The 18,319-nt window shown below is 32.3% G+C and overlaps 2 protein-coding genes across 3 annotated transcripts in view; one reads left to right on the forward strand and one right to left on the reverse strand.

Annotated features, from left to right (window-relative positions):
- LOC111000502 (neurofibromin) overlaps positions 1-8,807 on the reverse strand; it is a 54,663-nt gene extending 45,856 nt beyond the window's left edge. Inside the window, exons 1-14 of one of the 2 annotated variants that reach the window (XM_045631290.1) lie at positions 8,664-8,807; positions 8,179-8,322; positions 7,663-7,849; positions 7,297-7,418; positions 6,943-7,042; positions 6,577-6,677; positions 5,392-5,541; positions 4,684-4,783; positions 3,959-4,101; positions 3,224-3,417; positions 2,194-2,302; positions 1,459-1,602; positions 626-819; positions 42-225 (exon numbers count right to left, since the gene is read on the reverse strand). In XM_045631290.1, the coding sequence (XP_045487246.1) occupies positions 42-225; positions 626-819; positions 1,459-1,602; positions 2,194-2,302; positions 3,224-3,417; positions 3,959-4,101; positions 4,684-4,783; positions 5,392-5,541; positions 6,577-6,677; positions 6,943-7,042; positions 7,297-7,418; positions 7,663-7,849; positions 8,179-8,322; positions 8,664-8,723 (1,932 nt within the window). In that variant the 5' untranslated portion in view covers positions 8,724-8,807. Of the gene's footprint in view, positions 1-41; positions 226-625; positions 820-1,458; positions 1,603-2,193; positions 2,303-3,223; positions 3,418-3,958; positions 4,102-4,683; positions 4,784-5,391; positions 5,542-6,576; positions 6,678-6,942; positions 7,043-7,296; positions 7,419-7,662; positions 7,850-8,178; positions 8,323-8,663 lie in introns of those variants that run through there. The other variant, XM_045631288.1, reaches the window with a different exon arrangement.
- Positions 8,808-9,118: 311 nt separating this feature from the next.
- LOC110998912 (sorting nexin-32) lies at positions 9,119-17,248 on the forward strand. Its single transcript, XM_022267724.2, has 11 exons — positions 9,119-9,305; positions 9,700-9,825; positions 10,000-10,170; positions 10,431-10,552; positions 10,903-11,071; positions 11,746-11,905; positions 12,407-12,522; positions 12,703-12,812; positions 13,065-13,137; positions 15,421-15,530; positions 16,197-17,248. Exons 1-11 carry the CDS (start codon positions 9,300-9,302, stop codon positions 16,288-16,290), a joined length of 1,257 nt encoding a protein of 418 aa, XP_022123416.1. The 5' UTR covers positions 9,119-9,299; the 3' UTR covers positions 16,291-17,248.
- The last annotated feature ends 1,071 nt before the right edge of the window (positions 17,249-18,319 follow it).

An 18,319-nucleotide genomic window follows, 5' to 3' on the forward strand; every position in this document is an offset into this window, starting at 1 on the left:
GAATTATTACCGGCTCGAAGGACCAAAACTTTAAATCTTACCTCTAACTTAATATGCGCCTGTTTGCAAATCGGAATCTGAGATCCAACATTGGCGTACTCCTTGTGCTTGGATAAAAACTCGTTTCTGCAGATGAGTACGTCCCGTAACCAACGCAACACTTCTCTGTAATTGCTTATTTGACGTTGTATGAGCTTTTGACTAATACTGTAGACTACTTGAGAGCTAAAAAAATAAAGCCTTAAATTATTTCCTAATCCACTTATATCTTGTTAATCTATGTTAGTAAATATTTTTAACAGTTAGTATGAATCAGGAACCCTCTCCGGTAAAGGCCTCCTTCAAGGCTTGCCATCTTTCTCTATCCCGAGCTATTTGCATCCATTGGGGACCCCGATATTTTTGATATCATCATTTATATTGTATAACTCATCAAAAAAATTAAACCTATCCGATTATGTTTAATATTTTAATACAAGGTTTTTCATTACATTTATTTTTTAACATAAGATACTTATATATACAAGCACGTTGCCATCAGACAACCGTCTTAATTTTGATATTTCTAGGGTCATTCTGCCATCTTTATCGTTACGGTTTTTTTTGTTAAAGAGACAAAACTGACCTTATATCCCAAAAAGTATTGAGGGGTGCTTCAGGGTTCCACATCTGTACCATATCAGGTTTATGTAGTGACAGCAACGCGTCCATCGCTTCCTGTGATATTTCCCCCATGTCGGTATGATGTACTAATGATACTAAACCATTTATGAGCTCAGTCGTCGCTGACTGGATCTCTACACCTGAACGTCCTGGGTTCTATACAACAGGTTGAAAAATAAAATGACGAAGTTTGAAAATCTTATCGGTTTATGATACGATTTCGAGTCGCTCGTTGAATACGGACAAGTGGAAGATGGTGCTGTTTCAGTAGATAGTGAAATAAAATCAATTTGTAATGAATTAAACTTCCTAGAATGATTAAGTACTTTTTTTATATTTGTGTGTATGTTTTGCCATGTATATCATTTATGGTTATTGTGCCTCACTCGACATAGATAGGTATAGTGTGTCGCGGACTTTTTTTGTAGATATTTATAAGATCTACAATTACTTAGTTACATTTTATGGTTCTATCTTTAATAGTTTATTAGGCAGGGTACACAAAATAAGTAACTTTTTTGGTTGAATTTTTACACCTTGTGTCCGAAAAACCCTAATATCTTACGGATCCCTATTTTTGTTCAAAATTAAATAAAGCCTATATTACTCGTGGATAATGTAGTTTTCGAATGGTGAAAGAATTTTTAAAATCGGTCCAGTAGTTTATGAGCCTATTCATTACAAACAAACAAACAAAGTTTTCCTCTTTATAATATTAGCGTAGATTTACCACTAAGATTATTTCAACAATTCACAATCCTCCCCTGCACATTAAAAACTTCCCAAAGAACTTACACTCAGCATCAGCATTGGATCTGCATGTATCAGTTTTACCAAATACAATAGCAATGTTTTGTACATTGGTATTTCTTCTATTTTACTCTCCTTCGGCTTCAATGACAGCGATATCATACGTAATGGAGTATGTGCTATATATCCCTAAAAATATAATTAAATTAAATTTATTTTTTTTGGGTTTATGGGGCAAACGGGCTGAAGGGTCATCTGATGTTAGGTTATACCGCCGCCCATGGACACTCTCAATGCCAGGCTCGCGATTGCGCTGCCGGCCTTTTAAACCGAACTATCCGGCCATCACAAGCCGAACGGAATTAAGATTACTAATATGCGCGCTACTAATAAATATTTAAAAATCTAACGAATATTACAAAGTTTTATATGAGAACTGGATTCAAACACATAGCCTATGTATTACATAGCTTTTAGATGATGACGTGCGTTCAAACACTATATTTAATTGGAATCTTAAGATTTTAACACTTTTCGAGGCATGACTTAGATTGAGATTTCTTTTTATAGAACAGGGGGAAAACGGACAGAAGGCTCACTTGATGTTAAGTGATACCGCCGCCCATGGACACTCGATGCTAGAAGGCTCGCGAGTGCGTTATAAATATAAAGATACAATTTGCATTAAGCATTACTTATGTCAAAACGTATCAAATACACACCCATTCGGAAGACTAACATATTGGCTAATGGGCAGAAATAGGTAATAGGAATTCCTACCTGTGTAGCCTTATTCAAGGTATCTGTGAACATTGCACGCAACTCCGCAGCGCGAGGATATAGCAACTCTATTTGGGGCCACCATGGTAGGCGTGGCTGGTTTATTATCCTATAAAAATATGTAGAAGTAAACTTAATTAGTATTTAATAAAAAAGTATAAAATAACTTTGCATAAGTCAATCGAATCTGAAAAGATAATCACTAAATCTAGATAATTTAAATAAAAGCCATAGTTTCAGTCGTAATAAACAAAATCAGATAAAAAGACGGACAGATGGTCCATCGAAGATATGGAGCCGGGTAGCCCTTCAGACACATCTGAACATTAAACTGGTGGATAAAAAGTCAGTTGATAACATTTCTTATCAAAATCTTTGGTTTTAAGAGAATAAAGTATTTATTTATTAGGCCCTACAACCTTTTTAGTTCTGTGCCTCAGACTTCTGTGATGGTTTCAGGATCATTTGTCAATCTGATTGGGAAGTATACTCCAGTGACTGACACTGAAACTTTTTGGTCTGTGTGGCGCATGTCGCGTGACGGTCGGCCGCAGAGTAGGGATAAAGTGAAAGGCGCTCGTCATAGCAGCCAAGGCCAATATGGCGGCGCACATAGTTCGCTGCAGCTGACCGTGTAGTGTATAGACTATTATTCATTTGTGCCATTGCTCCACGCTATTTCAATATGTGTATATAATCTAAATAATTGTTAAGTATTATGTATGTCGTACTCTCTAACAGAATTCAATAAAAATATTAGTTGGAGACTTAGTCTACTTTTATTAGTCCCATTATCATTTCAATTTTCCAAGTATAAAGATTGATAAAGCGATCTTATACCCTTAATGGAATATTATCCCAAAAATTTTTAGTTAAATGTCTTTAATAAGAAAAAAAAAGTTTCACTTTTATCGTGGTTTCATACAACCATACAACATTTTTTTTAAATAAGAAGTGACCAAATAACTTCCATGCCACTCAAAAATATGGATATATAATGGAAAAGCAGAAATAACCATACAGAACCTACCTCAACAGCGAGTTGACGATGACCGAATGATAGAAACTATTGCTGTTCAAATTTAGGCATACTTTCATTGCGTCATTTGTATGCGGCATTATTCGGAACAGCGAGACAAAGCAATCCGTCATAAGGTCCAAATCCGAATAACTCGCGTTGTAATTGCTTCGGAAGAAGGCTTTCGATGGATTGAACAGAAGTGTCTGAAATTAATATGACAATTTGTAGTGCAATATTTCTTTAATATTCTATATATATCGTTTATTTGCAAATGTACATGATATTGATAAATTACATAAAAAACGCACAGTCAGCCATATAAAGTCATACAAATGTCATATAAGAATAGTTAACTTCCAAAAGTTATAGAAACTAATAAAGTCTCAGTTAATACAATATGTTAATATATGTAAAACTGTTTAGTGCACTTTGTAGGTTTTCTTTAAAAGGAATTTAGTTCTCAGACTATATAAAAAATAAATCAGTAGCACTACAACCTATTTAGGTTTAGGCCTCAGATTTCTGAATTTGTTTCATTTTATAATCTAATAGGCAAGTAGGTGATCAGCCTCCTGTGCCTGACACACGCCGTCGACTTATTGGGTCTGCAGCAAGCTGGTTTCTTTACGATGTTTTCTTCGAGCGAATGTTAACTGCGCACATAGAAAACCCGTTGGTGCACAGCCGGGGTTCGAACCTACCACCTCAGGGAGGAGAGACGAATCTATTAAATATAATAAATACCTTCAGGTCATTAATGACAGATTTGACAAGTACAAAAGTGACATTCCCAGAGTCCGATATATTGATGTAGGTTGAAGCCTTGCAAAGTTTTACACAAGTGAGAACGGCTGCTTCCGTCATCTGTTTCGAGTTGTTCTGTGGACCTAGAAATATACATACATAATATTTCATTGCGTTAAAAGTTATCGGTTATACTTCTTTTGGTGCGAGATGGAAAAATTGTAAGAGTATTTTTTATTGTCTTTTATTAACATAACTTTTACACATTTAAAGAAAAACACTTTTTAACGGTTTAAATTTAAAATTATGTACAAATAATTATAAGTTTAAATACAATAATACATAACTATAATCCGTTAAAAAGTGTTTTTCTTTAAAAGAGTATTTTTTACGATGCGCTCGCACACTGTCACAAAAAACCCTGAAGCTAAAATAAAAAATGTACTTTTTTATGATGGAGATTTATTTTGTGATATTTAAAGAGACCTGATTTAACTAGATAACCAATATAAAAAACTTTCAATGCATTAAATACCGGTTTTCTATTGTGTCATTTTTTCTACAAACGTATAATATACATAATTTTGAAAAGATTTTGATCTTGTTACGCCTTAGAAGTATAATTCCTAACGCGTGTACACACAAGTATCTTTTATTTTATTTGTATCATTTCCTTTTCAATAAAAAAGGGGGGATCAAAATATTAAATTGTAATAAAAACTTACTCAATCCCCGCTTGACAGCATCGATAAAGTGTTTCTTCTTGGAATGCCGTGGGCTGCAGGGGGCGCCACTATCCGCATTGACTATTTCCTCCAAAACTTTCTGTAAAAAAACTCATGTTTAAAATACTGTATTCCCTTAATGATTGAACAGAGTTGGCCTAGTGGCTTCAGCTTGCAACTCTCATATTTGAGGTCGTAGGTTCGATCCCCGGTTGTGCACCAATGGACTTTCTATGTCCGCATTTAAAATTCGCTCGAATGGTGAAGGACAACATCGTGAGGATTGACTTGCCTTAAACACAAAAAGTTGACAACGTGCGTCAGGCACAGTACGCTGATCACCTACTTGCCTATTAGATTGAAAAATGATGAAACAGATTCAGAAATCTGAGGCCAAGAGCTAAAGAGCTCGTAGCGCCACTGATTTATGTTATACCCTAAACGAAATGAAACTCATTTAAACATAAAAGTTTCTAAATTAAAGGCTATAACTATTTTTATGAAATTATTTATTTATTTATAAAAACTTCGTTGCATTACATAAAAGGTAAAGTATATATATATATATATATATATTAAACATAAATTAATGAAAAGCAACTGGCGGCCTTATCGCTTTAGAGCGATTTCTTCCAAACAACCACTGTGAGTATATTACAAACAATTACTGTAGAATTATACAAAAATCAACCTTATCTCATAACTTACAGGGTTCAAAATCAGCAACATAATCTGGAGAGGCCACATAGCAGCACGGGTCTTCTTATTTTCCGAATAACTATCTTGCAATATATCAAATAGCGTATCGCAACATCTACTTAACTCTTCGTTAGGCCGTGATTGTACGTGAAGAAATTCCTGCAAATTTTTAATCATATGATATATTCCTCTCAATCCTAAGAAAAATTATCACGAAAGAGATACCGAAGTATTATTCGTGTAAGCAGCAGTGTTAGCGTAGATAAACCTCATTTTTTGTTAGGTCCGAACCTCAATTGAGTGTCAATAAACTTTAATCTATACATTCCACAGAGTCGTAAAAGACTACAGCGTGTGTCTGACACAGAAGACTGATCTACTTATTAGAATTACTACAACACAAACAGACACAAATATGTGTTCCCAAGATCAAGACCAGCAGTATCTCTGGTTTATACAGGAATATTTTAGTTAGAGACAATAATAGCTGAAATTCAACATCTTTGTTTTTTTAAGATGTATTTTCTGTCTTAAATATCTAACCTAGTGAAATTTTACTTAACTACAAGTAATATTTATCGTATCCACACTAATATGACGATTTTAAAAATTATTTTACTACTGGAAAGTTACGATACTTGTCATAGGCATAGGGTTATATATGAACACACTGAGCAATTATTGAGACTTTAAGTGGATAAACTGTTGTAGTCAGGGCCAATTACAACCACAGAACACACACACTTAAAACATACCATGTTCTTTAATAAAAAAACTGTTATCTAGAATTCTTAGTTTTTTTCTTTGATTATTATTTGCCTATTGTAGTATTGTTTGATGATATGCTTTTTTAAAAATACCGAGAGTTTTTTACGCTGGCTTTTTCTCTCGGCCTACACCATCTATCTTCTTTGCCGATGATTAGGGATGCCTACAGGTTCGACTTTAATGACGTGGAAGATACCTTGATGATCTTATGTTCCAAGATAAACGTATTTTATTTTTTATTTTTATTATTATATTGTGGTGTGTTCCTTTGTGTTTTGTTAGTAATAAATGTTATGCCTATGTCTATGCCTAAGTTTATGGGTCATTATTGCCTGTGCATATTCAGAATGGTTTAATAGTATCCTATATACACATTTATTGAATTAAAAAATCTACCGCATATATTTTTTTTTAACAAAAACTTACTTGAGGATATGTATCCATCCAATTCCAGACTGCTTTCTCAAGCGACATAACCAAAACTGTCGGCGTGTATTTTCTTAATAATTTAAACTTCTGAATACATTCTAAAAAAAATATGTTCTTTAGCTAACTCAGGTGCACAGGTAACAATTATAATAAAAGAAACTAACGTAACTATCTTGTATATAATATAAATAGAGTAGTGTTCCCCGAGGTGATGGTTTCTAAAATCTAGACCTAAAAAGATGTAGCATGTGTACATATATACTTTAAGAAACTTATTTTGATAGATAACAAATAAAAACCATTTGTGATACATAGATTGACAGATTCACCACTATTATATTTATACATATTATTACTTATTACCTGTAAAAAGCCGTATAAGCCTCAATATATCAATATTAATGTGTTGTATCAGTTCTATATCTATATAGTCGGGGTTTTCATCTGAGCTAGTTGCAAGTTCCTAAAAAATTCATAAGAAAATCAAAATAAAATCTGACTGTCCTGTCTTAATTCACAAAAAGGATCCATTGAATCAACGAATAAAGTTGGCACAGAAAAGACTAGGGTCTTAAAATCAATTAAAAGTCTTCTGTCATATATATGTAGGGTTTTTGAATTATATAGAAAACATGAGCACACATATTTTCCTATATTAATTTTGTTAATATACAGCAAGTACATATGTAACACTGTTACTTTATAAATAACACTTACCTGTAATCTTGCACTGATTCTATTAAAGACCGCATTAAAGAAATTCAAACTTAATGCAAATAATACTTTGCTGGCCAGTTGACGTAATAGTGTATTGTGGATGTTTGCCTCATTTTTTATATCTGTAAAATAATAATGAATTGAAAATGTGATGATATAACCTCTCCATGAATAACTTGCTAACACCTGTGGTAAAAATGAAAAGAGTTTTCTTTATAACAAATAATAAACTAAACAGTAACAGACATGTGTAAATTATTAACAAAAATGATGACACATGTTAGACTATACATTAGCTTATTATGTTTGTAACCAAATAACGACATAAATTTCGAAATATTGCAATAAAACCTGAATCTAGCTTACCTATAAACTGACAGACTTCCCTCAATAATATCTTAACATTCATTGCCTCCTCGTACTTGGCTGTATCTTTGGGTTGTGAACTGAGGCATATTTCTAATGTGTCTAGAACTATGACCAAGCTGTCATGATAACCCTTTTCTATTTCTGTTAGAGGCCGAGTAACACATGTGGCTAGGGTGGGTTGGTACTGAAAAATGTTTATTGTATAATAATGACTACCTTGTGTATTGAACATACTTAACAGGGATAAATTCACATATATAGTATTAGTATTTATATGACGAAATGTATTAAGTGATTAAGCAAACATGGTCACTGAGACAGCCACATAAGTGTACAAAGTAGAGTAAGTACTAAATAAAAAATATAAAAGGTTTTTAAAATGATGTTTTAAAATAATAATTGTTTTATACTGTATATACTGTAATATACCTGTTCAGCAGAGAGGTAGTCAGGAAAACTTCCAATTGGGCTACAAATCTATTTAATATACCACACAAAATAAACAGTACTTACCAGCTCATTAACTCTCTGAAGTATTTTTGTGAGGCCAGATATAACAAGGGAAAACCTGTGTCGGCTGATCTGCACCAAACAAGCCTTGCACTGCTCCTCATTTATGCGAGAGTGGAGATTTTGAGCACCAGTTTTATATGGTAACTGTAAAACAATAATAGAAAAAGTGCTACTGCAATAATGGTAAATACAATAATGCAAAAAGCAATGCGGCATATATTAGTAGATAACGTTCTGTTTTTTAGAGTAATTTTAATTGATCAATCCAATACATAGCACACGGCTAGCGCGATTTCATAATTTTAATAAATAAAATTTAAAATGTGTGGGTGGTGTGTGGCTATACTATGACATTAAATGTATCACAAAGTAACATTACATTTGTTAGAAGCGAAAATACGAATTATTTACATGGGTGTTATTTACAAATTAATAATCCGGTGTATGCATTAAACTATTATTAACGTAGTGATATTTTAACTTACTTGTTCTTCGAATCTTACAATGAGGGTGTTCGCCCATTCTCCTGGTTTTTGAGTCCCCATTTTCACATATATTAATTAAGTCCCTCATTTAATTTCTTCCTAAATAAAAACATAATAAATGATCCACCCTAAAATCGATTGATACTTTTATTTATTATAAAAGCACAGACAATATCGCCTAAGGCTAAATGACGGACTGTCAAAGTCTGTGTCAATAGCAATACCATTATATATTTTATTAATTTACCTTATTTTCATGATATATTTACTATAAATAAATATCGTTTGCTTTTAACATAGTTGTGTAAATAAACAGAACAGATCTTATTGAAATAGTTGAATTAATTAAAGCAATTATTGTAATTTCTAGTTTCTTATTTTTTTAACTAAAATAGAAAATAGTATATAAAATCTGACGTATGACATTCTAAATTCCAATAGAAATTCTCAAACTTCAAAATAAGAATTTATAAAAGTCATTTCTAAAAGTTATTCTCGTTACAAATAACAATATTGAAAACCTTTTTGTGATATAAATATCGTGTTTAATTTACCAATAATTACTCTTAAGCTTAGTAATCATTTCAGAGCGGTCACAGTGTTACATCCAGACTCTAAAATAATTTATCACTCAATATGATGGTAAGTTTTAAAATTGGGGGGCGTTTCAGTCCAATAGGAAATATGAAATTTTTGTTATCCATTCCTGATTCTTAAATGTCTTTGTTAACTTAACATTAAATACCGTTCAATTGGGTATTTACTAATTGATTCAATGTTAAGTTCAAATTTAAATACTGTGACGTGGATGAAAGCCAATTATTGCGGTTCTAGAACTCAATATTTTACCGCTACTTGTTGTTTTATAGTAACAATTATCAAGTTCGGTTTGTATTTGGGTTTTACTGTTAGAGTTCAAAATTTCAATTACTAAATAATCAACCTTATATATATATATATATACCTAATTTATATATATATAATATATATATATATATATATTTTAGAAGAGATTAGTCCTAATATAATTTTTCAGGACTGTGTAGAAGAAACTAACAATGATCCCCTCACTGCACCAATATCTTCTCCATCATCAGGAGATTCTTCAATGGATAAAAAGAAACCCAGTGAAAATGTGTCCTTAGCTGATAACAGTTTGCTGGTTAGTCATACGTATATATTTTAGTTTGTGTGTCACCTTCAATTTATGTTATCTTTTCAAATTTGTTTGTAACATAAATGTATGTTACAAACAAATTTGTGTTAATGAAGTTGGCCCAATGAAAATAGAAACCGTATTGATTTTTTATAAAATAATAAAACATTTAAATGATAGGTGGATATATCAGATGCACTCAGTGAAAAGGAGAAAGTAAAATTTACTGTACATACCAAAACAACCCTACCTGAGTTTCAAAAGTCAGAATTCTTAGTGGTACGCCAGCATGAGGAATTTGTATGGCTCCACGACAGATATGAGGAGAATGAAGAATATGCTGGGTATATTGTAAGTATAATTGCATAAATATCTAATAATCTCTTGTTTAAAAAAAATTATTAGTATGTGTCTGCTTTGAGTCTGTCATGTAAGTTTTAAGTATGTTAATTAATAGATTATGGCTACTGGGGTAAGTGATTAGCTCTAGAATAGAGCTTTGATTTTGTCAATATGTTGTTCTGAACTGTGTCGGTTTGATTGAAATGTAAAAGTCTCACTTACTCAATAATATATTAGAGATAGGCTGCTTCAAGAATTAAAAATTTTAGATCCCACCAGCACCGCCAAGGCCTGATTTTGATGCTTCTCGTGAAAAACTGCAGCGTCTTGGAGAAGGAGAAGGTGCTCTAACAAGAGAAGAATTCCTAAAGATGAAAGAAGAGCTGGAGGAGTGAGTATTATTTGTAAGATTTTAACTTATTTCTGAAACAACTTTTTGAGTTTGCCATGGTGTTGCACCTTACGCAACTTTGTTAATTGTCCTGCGTACAAGTTCCCATAATGCCACTACTTCATGGCTGCCTCAGAAAAAACAACCCATGATCTTACTATTTAAACATTCTCATTTTAGATCATACTATTACTGGTGTTCTTGTTATTTATTCATCATATTATACACAAACAGAAAACACATTCAAACATAAACCACATATTTACCTATTTCTACAAAACATATAACAAAGTATATATTTATAGTAAATTCTAAATTGTAAGGTTCATTGTTCATTATATTTCATTCAGTGAATACTTGGCCACATTCAAGAAAACAGTGGCAATGCACGAGGTGTTCCTACAGCGTCTGGCGGCGCATCCAGTCTTCCGTAAGGATGCCCATCTTCGGGTATTTCTGGAATATGAGCAAGATCTGTGCGCAAAACCGCGGGGCAAGATGGATCTTATCGGAGGGCTTGTATGTAATTTTATTAAGTCTATGTCTTGGTATATTTCGATATATTTAAAGAAAATATATAATCGCTAGATACTTTTATCAGATGTAGCATATGTGAGGTGACACTTTCTCCCTCCATAGTCCGTACTGGTTTAAACAGTGCTACGGAAGGAAACTCTGAAGTAGTAGTATACTAATTTTGGAATGTATTAGTCTATTAATTATTATTTGCGTGAAACATTATAATTAATATTAATTTGATAACGTAATAATATTTTAATGGTGTGATATTTTATCACTAAAATTAATATAACAATTGACTATAATGATATGATTCATGTTTGTAAAAAAATTTATAAGACAAAATTGTGTGGATGCGAATTTTGTAACATATTCTTGAAAATAAATTATTAAAATTATTATTGTTATTAACGATCCACAACAACTGTTATTTCCGAAATACATAGACAAAACTTATTTTTCATATTTCGTCTTAACACACGTTATATTATTATGTTTTTATTTATGGTTCAATTATTTTAAAAAACAATATTTTGAATGGAAGATTCTGGAGATTGGTAATCGATCATCAAACGGTAGTAATGCAATAATGTTTTACTATAAATTATAAAGAACAGTGTCTTTGCGTCCTGTATAAGTTCCGAGCAGTCTTATATTTTTATCGTAAATTTAAGGTCCGGTCAATGACGACAACGACGGATGAAATATACCTTGGTGCGACTGTTCGTGATGTCAACGATTTCTTTGAACAAGAGACTGCTTTTCTACAAGAGTATTATTCACATCTCAAAGAGGCTGTGGCCAGGGTGGATCGGATGACAGCAAAACACAAGGGTGAGTTTATATCTGGTAATCTGAACTATGAATTTTTTTCAAAATATTTTTTGATATTTCTGCCTTGTTTCTAGTTCTATAATATTAGCAAATTAATTTTATAACTTCTTAAAAAACAACGTATGAAGCAACGTATTTAAGTTTATTGAAGAAGCATTTATTTATTTTCTGTTATAATAACAAAAAATGTTTTTTGTGATTCAAGTTTACTATATGTATACCTACTGTATGTAATGGTTATTATTTAGTAAAAGAGCACTGAAGATGCCACTAAAATTCTGTGTACAGATGTAATCAGACTTGAAAAATGTTGTTTAGTAATAAAAATATTTAATCAATCTGTTTTCTAAAACGAAATGTAAAAAAGAAGTTGAATTCAAAAAAAGGTTCGCGATTGACCAAAGATGGGCCTGATTGAGCTTGAAGCTGTCACGATCAACACTGATTTTAATCGGCCCATCTAAGAATAACAGCTCTTTATAGGCAAATATATTTTTACAGAGGTAGCAGATGCTCATATAAAGCTATCATCTTGTATCACACAATTGGCGACTCGAGAACAGCCTCCCTCCGAGAGATTCCTAACACGCGCCGCTGACACGTTTGACAAGTGCCGGGTTCGTACAAATAAATATTTAATAAAATAACCTCAAAATGCAGAAACAACAAAAAATTAAATAAATCCAATAATTAATTTAAAAGATATTCTTGTTAGCTATTGCTATAAACAATATTCTTACTATGAAAGATATATTGCTGTGTTTGAAATACTTTTTTTATTGAGATTTTTTTTGCAGAAAATTGAAGGTCGTATGGCATCAGACCAGGATCTCAAGTTGGCTGATACACTCCGATACTATATGAGGGACACCCATGCCGCTAAAGCAGTGCTTGTTAGACGTCTTAGGTAAAAACATTTAATATACACAATATTACATAAACATATTATTTATTATCTAAAAATTCTCATATTTACATTTCTAATTTATTTTTATTTTAAACTTTATCGACACTAGCATGTAAGCACTATCGACTAGTGCGCTAGTGTGCTTTATGAGTTTGTGACTTATTGTTGGATGCCCATATGCATAACTTCATATACAGTGATTATTTTATTATTTTACATCGAAAGGTCTCTTCATCATCCAGTCTTTTTTAGGTGTCTTGCAGCTTACGAAGCTGCTAATAGGAATCTCGAACGCGCCAGAGCTAAGAATAAAGACGTTCACGCCGTAAGTAGAAATACACAGAGCAAAGCTAATTAACACTAATTGACAGATGACATTGACAATGACGTTTACTGCCGCTATGATTTTGATTTACACAATATTTACAATCAGATGTTTACACTGGTTCATTACCTGACCAAATTCTTATTGAAGCCAGAGTCAAAATCATAAAATCTCAACCGAAAATCGCTCTGAAACTGCTTTTTTGGCATTGCATTAAAATTCACACAACACTCTGAGGTTTATCTTTCGAATGAAATCAGGTTTCTCTCTCACTTTTCAATTCTCACTGTAACACATTTCTTTATTATCTTGCACATGCAATGATCTTTCAAGAACTAGAGAAGATATACATATGTATTCACACACATCCCCACATACATATAACAAAATTTTCTCACTTCTGAATATCACTTACAAAAATATTTTATTCTTGCAAGCCGATGGAAGTACAAGAGGTATGCACGCTTTTTTAAGAATGTTATTTTGTCAAACAATGTTGCTGTAGTGGTTTCAAGGTGCCCCTTACATCCATGGTTTCGTTGGTTCTAACTCCTTTGCATCAATGGACTTTTCACACTCGCTCGTACTGTGAAGGAAAACATCGTGGAGAAAACACTCAAAAAGCTGCCTTTTATATATAAATAGAAAACGCTTATGTCAAAAATATTGCCTATATCAAAACAAATTCTTTTGTCCATATTTAAAAAAAATGTAGGCTTAACTATAGATATAATAAAGGACTTATTATGACTTAACTATAGTTTAAATATAGATTTACTACAAATTCCCTATATCAAAGCCGCGCGGGCAAGAACTGTAAACTCTCTGCCACTTTTTTTTGTATGGACTCTTGCTGTTGGCCTTTAAGGGCCTTTACAGCTCAGCACGGGCTGTTTTCTGCCACTCTTACATAAGTATAAACTCCGAGTATAAACTCGGATTTTTAATATCGTAGAATTCTGACAGCTTTCATTTTTTGACATGTAAGAGATTATAAACCTTTTTGGCCGGGCATATTTTTCAATTTCAACTGTTTTCCTAGCAACACATATGAAATGTCAGAATCCTACGGAATCGAAAATTGGAGTATAATTAAAATAGTATATTTCATTACAAGTGCGGAAAGCCTGTCATTGCAACGAGTTCCGACGAATGTCTACCCGAGCCGAGGCGCAGCCGAAGGTGAGGGTTGACAGTCGGAACAAGTTGCAATGACGGTACCGCACGTGTACTGAACGACTATTTTTAATACAGTTGCGAAAAAATAAAGCAATTTAATTAAACTATTTGCTTTTTTTCTATTCTCTCTACGGAATAAATTCGTTGCACGTAGATATGTAGCGACTTATATGTTCCCGGTAAATTGTTGTCCGAAGCATTTTATGCAATTATACTGCGTTCGGGTGGTATACATTCAAATAAAATATCGTCGAAATTACTCATTTGTAATCACATGTACATCAAGTGCAACAAATAACTCAACTCGAAAGAACATTTTTGGAAAATGGCGCCAACCGCAAAGAATATGAGCAAAGTTTGTTTTTTCTTTTCTTCACCCATTCTGGGTAGGCAAAGGGAACTTGGCCCATACAGCCAATTCTTCAGTAGACTATTTTTATTGAAAGAAAACCAAATCTAACTCATTGAGTCCAATCATTAAATCTGATATTTAAACAAATAGCTATAGCTTCTTTTTAAAATATTTGCATGAATCATAAAAACTTCTGTGATTTTTTTTAGTAAAAACTTCATGGTTAGTTTTTTCTTTTTAATATTTTTTTTATTAATATGAAATATAATAAACCTAACCTAACTTATAGAATCTAATTATTAGTAAACTTTTTAAAAATACGTATTTGCATATATTATAAAATTCTTTTTAATATTTTTTTAATTGATATGAAATGAAAAGAAACCTAATCGACCTTATTGAATCCAATTATTATAATATTTAGAAATCATATATCATAAAAACTTCTATGAATCTTTTTAATAAAACCTTCGTGGTTGGTTTTTTCTTTTTAATACACATTGTTTTGACAGTTGGCAAAGAAAACGCACGAGTGCGGGAATGGCAAAGAAAAAAGCACAAGTGTGTAATAGCCCACTTTCCGAACGCTATACCTCCCTGCAATATGCCACTTTTTGAGCAACTGTATTAAAAAATATATTTATTCGCTTTATGAATTGCTAAGTTTTGGGTTTGGTTCTGACGTCCTAAAAATTGCACGTGATAATTTTGAAAAAAAATTACTTTCTAAACAGTTATTATGTTTTAATTAGGCGGAACAAGCTCAATCCGAAGCCTGCGCCAAGTTTGAGCAGCTCTCAGCGCGTGCTAGGGAAGAACTCATCGACTTTAGGACCAGACGTGTTGGGGCTTTTAAAAAGAGGTGACTTATATACAGAAGAATTACCTCCTACGTTTTCTGTGTTTTGAATTTTTAAATACATATCATAATCAGTGTCATCTCAAAGAAAGTGAACAATTTCCTTCCCTTTTTAGTCGCGTCTTAATATCTTTAATATAAATGCAACTTTTTTTTAAGTCGTAGATTTTTGATTTATAAATGTTACCAGAAGATAATAAGTACACGATCACACACTACACGATAATTTTGTCGGAAGCAACATTTTTAACCATAATAAACATGAATAAATGAAAAAATCTAATCTCACTCAAGGGTGTGAATGTATGATATGCGAACACAGTCCTATGATTTAGGTTTAAAGACTTTATTTCTCAAAAAAGACATATTATATATATTTTTTATAGAACAGGGGGCAAACGGGCAGGAGGGTCACCTGTTATTAAGTGATACCGCCGCCCATGGACACTCAATGCCAGAGGGCTCGCGAGTGCGTTTCCGACGTTTTAATACTATAGTACATGCAATAAACTTAAAAGCAAAAATAACCAAAGAAATATCTACCAAAAGTATAAGAATTAAATTTAAATGTATTACTAACATTTTAGCTGAGATTTGTATGAATTGAAAGAAGTAATTTTTTAATATTTGTGGGTAGTTTATGATTTATGAAAGATGTTTCAATTTCAGCCTTGTAGAACTAGCTGAACTGGAGATCAAGCATGCTAGAGCACAGCAGGAACTATTCAGGAAATCACTGCAAATGTTAAAGGAGTGTCAATAAATAGAAATAAGGATAATGTGCAATTTTTGTTAATTATATAAATGTTTCTAAGGGAGAAATATGTATTCGCATTGTATGTAGTTTATTTACGTGAAAATATTTTATTATTTCTCATATAAACGCAGGTTTATCAATTACATATTTTAAACGATATTCTTGTTCCTAGATATGATTTTGCTGCAGGAAAAGACTATATATTATAAACTTTATTGTGATGGCATGAACTCACATGATCATGTGGTTTCTCAGTATTGTCTATGGCCGAACCAGGCTCTTACGTTTGGTATTATTTGCAAATTCCCAATAAATTTATGAATAAACTGCGTTTTAAACTTAAATTATTATTGAGTTAAGCGGATAACTGGTGTATGTCTGGATCACAATATTTGAATCCAGTATGATATGGAACACAACAATATCACACTAATTAATCATAATTTTGAAACTACCCGCAAAAATTGCAACTTTAGCGGGTAGATCAATACTAGAATAAATATTGTGAGCAAGTTTTTTTTATACGTAAACTTTGTAAACATATTGGACCCGATTTCTGAAATCGCTTAGGGGACGGGGGATGCGGAACGGGTCAGATAAGCTTGTGACACTATCTCTCTCTTATGTATTAGTAACATTCCGCTATTTATTTAAGGATTTCTTTAATAAAGTACTGATGGTTCTATAATTTTTCTATACGCTTTAAGCTTTTAAAGAATGCTGTTTGTTACATGCAGGACTGGGCCGTATCAAAATTCATCAAAAATGACTCTTCTCCGTCTTTGACTTTACTAAGTGCGCCCATTTTTGTAACAGTATTAAAAGTCATTTTGAAATTAAAATGTGTTTTAAATGTCTATATTGTATTTTTTTGAATTACTTAGTAATTTAAATTGTTTTTGGCCAAATTTAAACTATTGTTAGTTATTTTGAATGTAAGAAATATACGAATTATACTTGTAAATATCTGTTTTAATTCCTTGAACGTGAAATGGATTGAGCAACCGAATTTGATTTTTTATTGTGCTCAACCACTAGATTTACGGTTAACGTATGTCGTGGCTTCGAATCTCGGCACAACAAACTTTTCTGGTTAATTCAGGGGGCCTATGAGTTTAGTCGTAGTATATGTAGTTAGTAGAGTATAGTCTTTAAGAAATCTATTTGATAAATATAAATTCAGATGGGAGGTTTTAGTATATAAATTAGATGATGAATGGACAGAACAAAAAGTCTGTGAAAAAAAAGTGTGTAACTCTCGATCATTCTCTGGTAACGAGGTATGGACTCAGGACTTAATATTTTAGTATAAATCGTGTATCAAAGGCCACCGAACCGTTATTTATGGTACATAATTTTAAAATACAATAATTGTAAAGTTTTTTTATTAAATAATTATTTAATAAAAAAACTCTTTTGATATTAAACATAAAATTTTCTGGTTCGATACAAAAAAGGTAAAATTTTGGATCAGTCGCGAGGTCATCTACGATTTTTCATACAAAATTCAAATTTAATGAACGAAATCTAATTAACGCTTACGTGGAAACGAAGGAGTTGGTTTATTCGGATTCATACAAATAAGCGATGCATCTCAATTGGAGATTATCAATAGGCTCGCAATAAGAGCTGATGGTAGGCCCCCATATGACTTATCTTGGCAATATATAACCCCAGAGGGTTATATAAACATAAAGCGTTCAACAATGCGTAGCTAATGGTATCGAAGCCCCGCAAACCATTACCATGACAACTAGAGGCCCAACAAAAAAGCGAAAGACGAACGTGATTTTAAAACTCATTGCTCAATTAGCGTTAATTTTACTCAATATTTTATCATTTAGTATTTTTAATATAGTTGATATTGATCTAAGAGGTAAGTCGCTGATATTATATTTACTAATATTGTGGACACTATATAAATGAAGTCTCTATAATGGCTGTGTCTAGCTGAAAAAAGTTATGAACAACAAAATTTTTCTTGGTCACTGGTTGGGTTTGAGGACCCGAAAGTCTTTTATATGTAGTCAAAGTC

This window comes from Pieris rapae, chromosome 15 (genome assembly GCF_905147795.1).
Source record: "Pieris rapae chromosome 15, ilPieRapa1.1, whole genome shotgun sequence".
In the NCBI taxonomy this organism is placed as follows: Eukaryota; Metazoa; Arthropoda; class Insecta; order Lepidoptera; family Pieridae; genus Pieris; species Pieris rapae.